Source organism: Dendronephthya gigantea, unplaced genomic scaffold (genome assembly GCF_004324835.1).
Source record: "Dendronephthya gigantea isolate DGI-Jeju-01 unplaced genomic scaffold, DenGig_1.0 000004F, whole genome shotgun sequence".
NCBI lineage: Eukaryota > Metazoa > Cnidaria > Anthozoa > Malacalcyonacea > Nephtheidae > Dendronephthya > Dendronephthya gigantea.
In genome coordinates, this window is record NW_021163014.1 from 3,932,515 (window position 1) to 3,943,405 (window position 10,891).

Consider the following 10,891-nt stretch of genomic DNA (forward strand, 5'->3'; position numbering starts at 1 on the left):
GAAGCAAATTACTGTGATTCTAATCTACTTACCCACCTTCAATCAGTTCAATGGTTTATGTTCTACATCATAATAAAGAGCGTCGATACAGCTTCGAAAATGAATGGAATAATTTAGATCAAAATTTTGTCATCTTCGATTTCGGGAAATCAATCAATCAAAATCAATAAAAAAATTTAATCAAGATACCTACAAATTATTACAAGAGGTAGGTCTTTGCAGGAGGAATCGGAAGGTTAACCCTATTTTAGAACCCCCTCAAACCTAATCTTTCATCAAAATCAGGTGTTGTGGACAGTGGTCTTTGTTATTCAAACAACCTCATGCTGTGATGTTGAAGATGACCTGGCGAGAACGGATTTCCCCTGCATTGCAAACGATAAACGAAACTAGTTCTCAGGCTTTTTCGAGTGAAATCTGGCAATATTTATCTTCAACGTTTATGAGTTTGCTTGCACATTCACATTTCACATTTTTGACACGAATACAAAGAATAACAAATTTTGCAACAATCATTGCAAGATATGACTTTGTAGCGATGCGTTTTTGACACTATTCGTGTTGAGTTTAAGGTTTGATGGCTGTGTTTATCGTATATATTATTAAAATAGAACCTTCGTTATAACTGTCTCTTTCTCAAGATCGTCACAAACAGTTTTCTAATATCTGTGACCCACCTCTTTCAGTTAGAATGAATGTAGTTCAAAGATTTGGTACAGTCCGTAATGTGAGCAATATCCTGTGCTTTGTCAGAATATTTATACCGGCCCCTAAAAGTACCATCCTGAAACCATAGTACCTGAATTTCAACCCGGTGTCGCAGACGATTTTGATTGTGCAGCGGAAATGTTTATTTTTTCAAACGACACACGTTTCAATCTTAATTTCTTGTTCAATATTATAAGATATTTCTAAACACGAACTTTAAAAATACAAAAAACATGTCAGCTGCCTCGGAATCTGTACAATAAATGGCACTCCAAACATTCAAAATCCCAAATAATACATTCTTGCTTTGAAACAAAATGTCTCTCAGATATTCACATAAATTCTCTCTTTAATTTCTTTGTTATAGAAACGAGATAATGGTTACATCGCCATGGAATGAAAACCCTAATCCATCGTTGAAAGCTTCACGCAAAGGAGTTGAAGATATTCACAAAAGAACAAGGTAATGTTTGAATCTTCTTCTTCCTCTTCGTCTGTCTTACAAGTGATAATAGCGAGGTTCAGATTTGACTATCACTACGACTACCAAAACCATTGAGGGAATATAAACCAATCAAATGGGATAGGTCTATCAGACTAACTAATCACGAGCTTAATAGATTAGCGAGAGGTGGCGGTGGTGGTAGTCAAATCTGAACCTCGCTATAGTTTGCGTCGTGAGGCCGGTAGAACTGACCAACAGTTTGATAAGTGCAAGATATGTCAGGAATATTTCTATGACCTAAATGACTGTTTGGACAGAATGTCTACGGAAATTTTGGACATAGGAACCATTCCTGTATAGTATAGATCTTGCTATGCTAGCTGGTTTGTGTCTGCAGACTCTGCATGTACTGGTACTGTCTCTGGTACTGCTCATGTACGTCGTGCAATAGTTTGTAAGTGCCAGATATGTCAATGATATACAGTATCTATGACATAGAGATCACAATGTGTTTAGAATATCCAGCGAAATTTCAGGCACGAGAGAATCATTCCTGTATAGTACAGACATTGCTATGCTAGGCTGGTTCGTACTGACTCGTACTACTAGCTCATCTATAGTTCGATATTTACCCCTTCTGAAGAAAAAAGCCCAATGAGTATAGAATGTGAATTGCTCTGAGAAATTGACTCAAAATACCACCTGTAGTTTTTACGTGGTGTTTGTCTATGGAAGTGACTATATACGATCTTTTTAGTTCGCATGGTCGTCGACAGCGGTGCAGGGACTGTAGCTTTCGTCTGAACAGAATTTGAATAGAATAACAATTATATTCAACAAATTTACTTACTTTGGTTTGCGCACGCACCAAACTTTTATAGAAAAATAGCGTAGAGTATGTAGATTTCTAGAGTACCAACGTGAATAGATATTGATACGCCAATTATTTAATAAAGGCACCAACAATACAATACAATACAATACAAACAATTTATTTAAACACGGTGGAATATTTAGTTAAAAAATACAACTGGTTTACAAAATTGCCGTGAGAGAGTCGTTATATATATTAGTAAAATAATCATTTGTAGCTTTCTTAAATTGAGGAAAAAGGGTTAAATTACGCATTTCTTCAGGAAAGCTATTCCATAGCAAAGCCCCGCTATAGCATAAGCTACGTTTTAGATAGTTCGTTCGTGGTTTTGGTAAATTTAATTTAAATTGATTATTTCTAAAGTCATACTCAGAATTTCGAATAGAAAACATTGTTTGTAAATATGGAGGCATATTTCCTTTTAATGTTTTAAACATCAACTGAGACTTCAATTTTTTACGTCGTATATAGAGATTATCTAATTGCAAGCGAAGAGAGCACAAGCGTTGGCATCATAACTTGACCTCGTTATGACTTGAACTGCTCTGTTTTGTAATTTTTGTAATTTTTTTGCAAGTGTGTCCCCTAATTCATCCCAAACCGAGCAGCAGTAGTCAAAATGTGGTTGTATTACAGCGAAATAAAGCTGAACTGCCGCCTTGCGCGATATAAAGGGTCTTACGCGCTTTAACGCTCCAATAGCCGAAGAAACCTTTTTGGATATTTTGTCAATATGCTCTGACCATGAGAGGTGACTATCAATATACATACCTAGAGATTTGGAAACATTGACCCTGTTTATTTCACGATTGTTAATGGAAATAGATATATCGTTATCGGTAGTATTAATTCTTTGCCGCGATCCTATTATCATGAATTCCGTTTTAACAATATTCAAACTAAGCTTATTAGCTGTAAGCCAGTTATTCAGATTTTCTAATTCACGGTTAATAACAAACTGCATTTTGTCCAATGAATCAGCGGAATAACTTATACTCGTATCGTCCGCAAAAAAAACAAGCAATTTGGTAGGTCGTTAATATAGATAAGGAATAGCAATGGCCCCAAACTACTACCCTGGGGGACTCCACAGGTTAACGAGGTAGAGCTTGAGAGCTGACCATTTACTTTGCACTTTTGTTTTCTATTCGTTAGATATGACCTAAACAAATTTAGACTACCTGGATCATGAGTAAGCAACGACAGTTGCTTACTCACAAGCAGGTCCACGTTATATTAACACTGACTTAAGTTTGCTTGAGTCTCCTATATTTATGCAGAGCGATACCGGAACGTGAATCTAGAAATATTGTTTTGCGCAACGGACATCGCTAGGTTAGGCTGGGAAACCGCATTACGCATTTGCTGACTAAACCTACGCATTTTGGTTTAGCGGTTGTGGCTGCGGAAAATAACAAGGTTGTTTTTGCCAATACAATATTATAGAAAACATCCGTTGGTTAGTCTTTTCCGTTTCGAAACCAACAGGGACAATATTACGACTCGTTGTAAACGCAATTCGGTGTGAACGCGTTAACTGAGGGGGTGGTTGCCTGGGGGTATACCTCTTTGGGAGGAGGTGGCCTACTGACGTGGTGCCCCGCATCCTGAGTTTAGCGAGAAATTCTTTCGGATTAAAAACTTTTAACAAACAGCATTTTAAAATCATATATTTTGCCTCGTGCACCAGGGTGATTATCACAACCCCTGCCTTCTCTAAGCTACTGGACTGGCGTTTGTAGATAATAGTTTTTTCTTCTTTTAAAACAACACTTTTTCTATGAAAATCGTATTTATTAATAAATCAAGAGTACAATATTTAAATTCCACCTGAACCAACCACATCTTGTGTAAAAAGGTCTTTATAACAAGAATAATATATAGTGTGAGAAATATATATATATATATATATATATATATATATATATATATATTAATATATATATATATATATATATATATATATATATATTCAATTTATTAATAAGAATTACAGCTAGCGCATTCTGCTAAACCATTATCACGCTGATTGGCATAGGATCGAGAATCACCTCGATAAAAACATTAAAATACCTTAAACAGTAGTATTCAACGTGTTATCGATTTTTGACGAAAGGATTCGGAAAGTGTCGCAAAATACACGGCGACTTCCGAAGCTGTAAATGATCCACCGACCATCAAAGTTGCTATCGACGTTCTACGAATTACAAATCCACGCAGCGTTCAGCGTTGCTCTACACTGTCACCAGATACTATTGGTTCTGTCGCACTCGAATTTTCACCAAGTCGGCTAAGAAGATTGATCATTTCAAACAACTGACGCTGGGTCGTTGTGGTGTCGCTAAATAAGGGATCCCCCAATGCTTCGTCAGCATAAGGTCTATCATCAATCTTGTGATTAATCAGCCACGACACAAACCTACGAGCTTCGCGATCACCAAGTTTCCTCCGATTGACAGGATTATCCATCAAAATATTTTTCATTCGATCTAACGAAGAACCAAAAGGGTGTTCACCTTTCGTTAACACGTAAAAAGCAATCATACCTGCGACATAGATATCTGATTTTCTTTTGAAGCGACCTTTTTCGTTTTTCTTTATGGCCTCAATTACTTCCGGTGGCATCCATCCGTGAGTGCCTTTAGCATCTGTTTCAACTGTCGTTTCATCGTCATTTAGAACGCGGCTTATCCCAAAGTCTGCCAATTTCATGCGGCCTTCGATATCAACAAGGACGTTTGATGGTTTTAGATCTCTGTGCAATATTCCTTTACCATGAAGAAAGTCAAGTCCGGATAGAATTTCCCTAATCATTCGTGGACCATGCTCTTGTAAATGTTTAATAGTGCATGTCTGGACAAGTTCCCTCAAGGTTTCTTCGCAAAGATCAACAATAAGATACGTGAAGGTATCGTCACGGTGAAAATGTCGATATTTCACTATAAATGGAGAGTTTGTTTCGATAAGATTCATGACTTCCTTTTCGTTTTCAACTGTTTCATCCTCACTTTGCATCAAAATTCTCTTAACAGCAACTTCCCTTCCATCCTTCATGAGACCAACATAGACACGTGAACCACCACAACCATCACCAATTTTGAATTGATTCTTTGCGACAAAAGCTTGCATTGGTGTTTCAGTCTATGGACGAAAAAGCACAAATTATCTTGAGTGAAAAGTTTGGAGCAAAAGGAGCAAGATTTGAGCATTCTTATAAGTAAAAGCAGAAGTGCACCAGCTTTCAGGGGCATTTTTGGTTAATAAAAAAGGCAGCAAAAAATATGTATAGGGACGGTTTGATTGCAAGGACACCACTGGTGTTGTTTATATTTATGCACTACAAAAAGATTTGGTCATGTGTAAGTGGGCATACGTATGAAACAAAAAGGGCACCTTCGATTTTAAAATATTATTTTTAGCCTCATTGGCTTATGCAAAAAGGCATTTTTCATCACAAAAAGGACATTTTTAGTCTTTTAAAAAATTTTGCGGTCGCACGTGCCCCCTGTGACCACCCTCCACCCCCAGGTTCCTAGGCCGCTGCAGATAGACATATTTCGAATTATCAAGTATGTTTGAAACATTACCTCTTTTAACTGGTTGCAATTCATTGTTTTCAACATCTGAATTTTCTCACGATGATTTGCGGACCTTTTGAGGATAGTTGTAATTTCATCACGACCAAGATGAATACTCAATTCAAGAAGACTCATTTGTTTTTCTTCAACAAGAAATGTTCCAGCTCTCCACACAGCAATGTTCTTTTCCAAGAGAAGATTCACCAAAGCAACTGAATTTTTCTCAACAGCCATCTTGAGGATGTCAATGGCAAGAGTGTGAGTGTGAAGAGTCACGTCAGCACCCTTTTTAACTAAATACTTGACAATTTCTAATCTATTAAACCTAACAGCATCATGCAGCACTGTCCACCAGTTAGTGTCCTTGCCATTTACATCAGCGCCATGTTCAACAAGATATTTTACAATTTCTAGCGTACCTTTAACAACAGCATAATGCAGCACTGTCCACCCGTTATTATCCTTGCCATTTACATCAGAGCCGTTTTCAACAAGATATTTTACCATTTCTAGTGTACCTTCAGTAACAGCAGAGTGTAGTACTGTCCATCCGTTATTATTGTTGCCATTTACATCAGCGCCATGTTGAACAAAATATTTAACAATTTCTAGCGTACGTATAGTAACAGCATCTTGCAGCACTGTCCACCCGTTATTATCCTTGCCATTTACATCAGCGCCGTGTTCAACAAGATACTTCATCATTTCCAGCCTACCTTTAGTAACAGCATAGTTCAGCGCCGTCCTCCCTACTTCATCCTTGTCATTTACATCAGCGCCATGCTCAACAAGATATTTCACCATTTCTACTGTGCCTTTAGTAACAGCATAGTGAAGCATTGTCCATCCGTACGTATCCTTGCTATTTACATCAGCACGATGTTCAACAAGATATTTAACCATTTCAAGCGAACCTTCTGTAACAGCATAGTTCAGCGCTGTCCACCCTTTTTTATTCTTGTCATTAACATCAGCGCTACATTGTTCAACAAAATATTTGACAATGTCTGTCTCACCAACATCAACAGCATGATGTAACGCAGTTTTGCCCGACTCATCTTTGCGTCTTAAGTTAGCACCACAATATTTAACCAAAAACTTCACAATTGCTAATGATGGAGACTGCATTGGACTCTGAGAAGTTATTCCATCGTCTTGGAGATCTTTTGCACCATATTCACAGACACTTGTACTTCCACATGCTTCTTGCTTCTTATCAATTCCTATTATAAACGTTGAGAATGAGACAATAGCGAGGTTCAGATTTGACTACCACTACGACTACCACAACCTTTGAGGGAATATAAACCAATCAAATGCGATAGGTCGATCAGACTAACCAATCACGAGCTTAATAGATTAGCGAGAGGTAGCGGTAGTGGAAGCCAAATCTTAACCTCACTAATATAATTTCAAGGGGTTCTTGAGCTGTAAAGACTTTATTTTTTTTCTATCGTTTCTAAGACAAACACCAGCCCAGTGCCCGTGGTGAAGTTTAGTGAGTATGGTTGGGATTAGTTGTGGTTCAACTTTAAAAGAAAAAGAGAAATTCAGTACTCGCGGTTCAAAACAATTGTATTCTTAATGGGTCCAAATGGTTTACAACTACCATATGCGTACTTAATTTCGCGCGACTTTAATTTCGCGATTGAAAAAAATCGCGAATAAAAAACCCCGTGAAATTTACCCGCGCGAAATTAAATAGCCCGCCAAAAATTTCGAATTACTACATCATAAATTTTTTAATAAATAATGATCAACAACATGTACAGCTTATAAAATAATACAATAGTAAATGCAAACAAAATAATTTTGAAATATTTATGAAATCAGAAATATTTCGCGAAATTTAATGCCCTTTTATATTTCCCATCCTTCAAAATTGCGAAAATAAAGTCTCGCGGAATATGGCTTCGATAAAATCGCGAAATTGAAGTCGCGCGCGAAAATGAGTGCGAATAAGGTAGTTATCTAATTATCGTGTTTAAATGTTTTAAATGTTTTATCCGTGCTCGACCTTTGTGTTGGTACCGAGTTTAGCCGTGCTGAGCGAGCCCTGAGCAACGGAGCTAGGCCCTGGGGACGAGGATGTGTCGAGCCAACATGCAGTACACGAAAAACCTGGGGACGAGGATGTGCCGACCAAAATCACCCAATAAATGGTATATCGCATATTTAATAATTGCTCGTCAATCTGGTACCTTCTTTAAAAAATACTACTTAAAAACCAAACTAGGCCTCTGAAGTTAACATGAACACTGCTTGACTCACTGATATAATATTCGTGTAGTGTGGCAATCACACAGGAATGCTACACACAAACCTCGCACAAAGATATGCTACTCATCTCCATCATAACATGATATCTAGTCGCTTTTGAGTTCTGCCGTGCTGAAGCAAATTACTGTGATTATAATCTACTTACCTGCCTTCAGTGGTTTATTTCGTACATCATAATAAAGATTGTCGATACAGCATCGAAAATGAAACAAATATATTGGATAAAAATCTTGGCAAAGCTATTAAATCTTCGAGCAAAATCAAGTGTCGCCAGTCGTATTTCACAATTAACCGGTCAGCTCCAATTTCAGATTCCAGTTACAGATTAAACTTGGAACCATAAACATGGCGCATCTCGGCATCTGTTTCACTGGCTATAACTCCACAAGACTTTATCTACGGCAGCATGTTGCCAGAGACGGCAATCATACTTTGCCGATTATACATTCTGTATTGCCGCTCCTCTGTGAAAACAACGCAAAGAAAATATGCAATATGAATTGTTTTAGGAAGGGCTGAAGTTGTTAGTCAACAGATGTGAAAAAGTGCCAAATATGATAAACGCGTATGAGTGTGGCAGCGTTCATTGTATCTCTAACGTCGCGCCTGATACGACTGGTTCTCTCGCACTTGCGTCGAACGCTTGTCGCTTCAAATTCCCCTTTAGGCTTTAGGTTTACTACTAAATTAGAAAACAAACACACCATAAACAAGCAAACAAACAAACAAAAGATACAGATCTGTCGCAAGTATTTTAACTAGTAAATACATCGAGGGTGAACACCTTTCAGAGACTTAGGGGCTGTTTACATGAGCCGGGTTACCCGAGTTCAACGAAGCGTGAGAGGACTTTGAGGTATTGAAATAAGTCTTTATGACACCAAACAAGCACATACTATTGTTGTGGTGATTATACGACGGCCAGGATCGTGTTATCTGCTCATTTCAATACCTCAAAATCAATCTCGGGTAACCGGGCTCATGTAAACAGCCCCTTAAGACTATGATGTTACGACAAATGGCTAGGTAGCTTAGTTTCATGATCTGAGTACAGATTGTAATATTTGTATAAAAATACACGTCTCTTTGTCAAAGTTAGTATTTTTTCCACCAGTGATACGAAAGTTTCCGATGTGGGAAAGGGTGGTTCGTTCCCTTCGGAAAATCCCACACGTTCACAGTCAAAAATTAACACACAAAATAAAATATATTAATCACATTCACAGTACAATCTCGACCCTCGTGGACGGTAACACAATCTCAACACTTCTCCATCATACTAATCCGTTTTGTCCTAATCGTCAATCGCGTGACTGGCAAAACATGTAATGCCATTAGGTCAGACGTATCAGGTGTCAGGTCACGCTGAGTTCGCGTAGTACAATCGCGCAATGAAAACATGGCTTTTTTCCCTAAAATACCTCATTTCTCGGGTTTATATGAAACATTCTTAATTTCTTCACTCGGCTTAGGACTCCTTGTGTTATAGCGCTATTTCTTGTCTTAAATCTTTCTTTTAGATGTTAAAAAAACCCCCGTCACTTTTGCCTCAAAGTTGCGTACAAACTTATTGTTTAGTATAAAAAATATTGTCACTGCGCCTACGACCCACGTGTAAAGCGTTTTAACTCTGTTTTGCCATGCGTAATGTCGAAATGTACAGGCAGATTCAAAAAGCTTGGGCCCTTGCGGTCATTTTGGTGGGAAAATTTTAAATTTTCGCGCAATTCTGACCTCGTCATTTCGCGTTTGAAAATGATGTCAACTTCAGCGTTCACCAGGTTTTGGCTGCTGGTTGGGATTACTGTATTTCATGTATTTGTGGCTGATACAGCGTTCAACGAAAATAATGAGAAGAAACAAGAAAATAAAGAATCGCATTGAAATCCTTTCTTTGAAGTCAATGTAAACCAGTAAGTGTTTGCAGCCTTTGCAAGTATTGTAGTATATTTAGTATAATTATTCAACAAAATTTGGTTTGTTAATGAGCAAATACTTGTTGGGCATTGTGCAAGGCATTGTTCAGATCTAGCTGACTATAGTTTCAACTAAAATACTTTAAAATATAAGGGGCTTTGACTTTGCTCGAAACGTTTTTTACACGGCTTACTTTACTCAGTTTACTGTCTTTACATTAGGTATTAATGTCTTTACATTATCTCTCATTAGGTATGAAACGTGGAGACATTTGACCAAGTGTTCTTGTAGTCTTCAGCTCTGTACAAGATACCCATTCATCATCGCATTCTGAGTAACCTGTATAGTGAACTTTCACTCCGTCTTTGGCTTTGTCCCGATCAACAATCTAAACGGATCAACGCACATATTTCAATAAACACTAACTATTCATGGTTGCAACACAACCCAGCAGTGCGTAGACAACACAATATTATCATCACAAACAAAACTATATAATATACAGTATGTAGCAATTGAGCGCTGTTTTGTACTTTTGTTCAAAGCAAACAATCTTTAAACCCTAATGCTGTAACTATTTTCAGCCACTTGACCTTTGCTTTTCATATTAAAATACGGCAACAAACCAACATAATTTGGGCTATCTTTAAAAGGGGGAACGGGGAATCGGGGAATATCGGGGAATGGGGGAATATCGGGGAATATCGGGAAATATCGGGGAATGAGGGAATAACGGGGAATATCGGGAAATATCGGGGAATGGGAGAATAACGGGGAATATCGGGGAATATTGGGGAATATTGGGGAATAACGGGGAATATCGGGGAATATTAGATTCACACAGCAAATTTTTAACAATTAATCATCCCAATGTAAAAGTAGCATGGCGTGTTTAAAAAGAATAATGTTAGACTTTTTCGACCGCAATCCAATAACACAACATATCAAACTATCATAACCTACTAATAAATAATGCATTATCTGGTCATAAAATTAGGAAATATTAAGGACGGAGGACCTAAATATTTGCAGAAGAATCGGTCATAAAAAGTTTCAAAAGGATAATTTTCGATTGAAACTTTTAAAGTT

At 37.6% G+C, this 10,891-nt stretch overlaps 1 protein-coding gene across 1 annotated transcript; it reads right to left on the reverse strand.

Moving 5' to 3' along the window:
• Nucleotides 1–4,049: 4,049 nt before the first annotated feature.
• Nucleotides 4,050–8,144, reverse strand: LOC114515564 (ankyrin repeat domain-containing protein 50-like). The gene is made up of 4 exons (XM_028534846.1): nt 8,031–8,144; nt 6,091–6,828; nt 5,615–5,988; nt 4,050–5,168 (listed from the first exon to the last, which is right to left on the reverse strand). The coding sequence occupies exons 2-4, from the start codon at nt 6,731–6,733 to the stop codon at nt 4,251–4,253; spliced, it is 1,935 nt and encodes a 644-aa protein (XP_028390647.1). The 5' UTR covers nt 6,734–6,828; nt 8,031–8,144; the 3' UTR covers nt 4,050–4,250.
• Nucleotides 8,145–10,891: the final 2,747 nt, after the last annotated feature.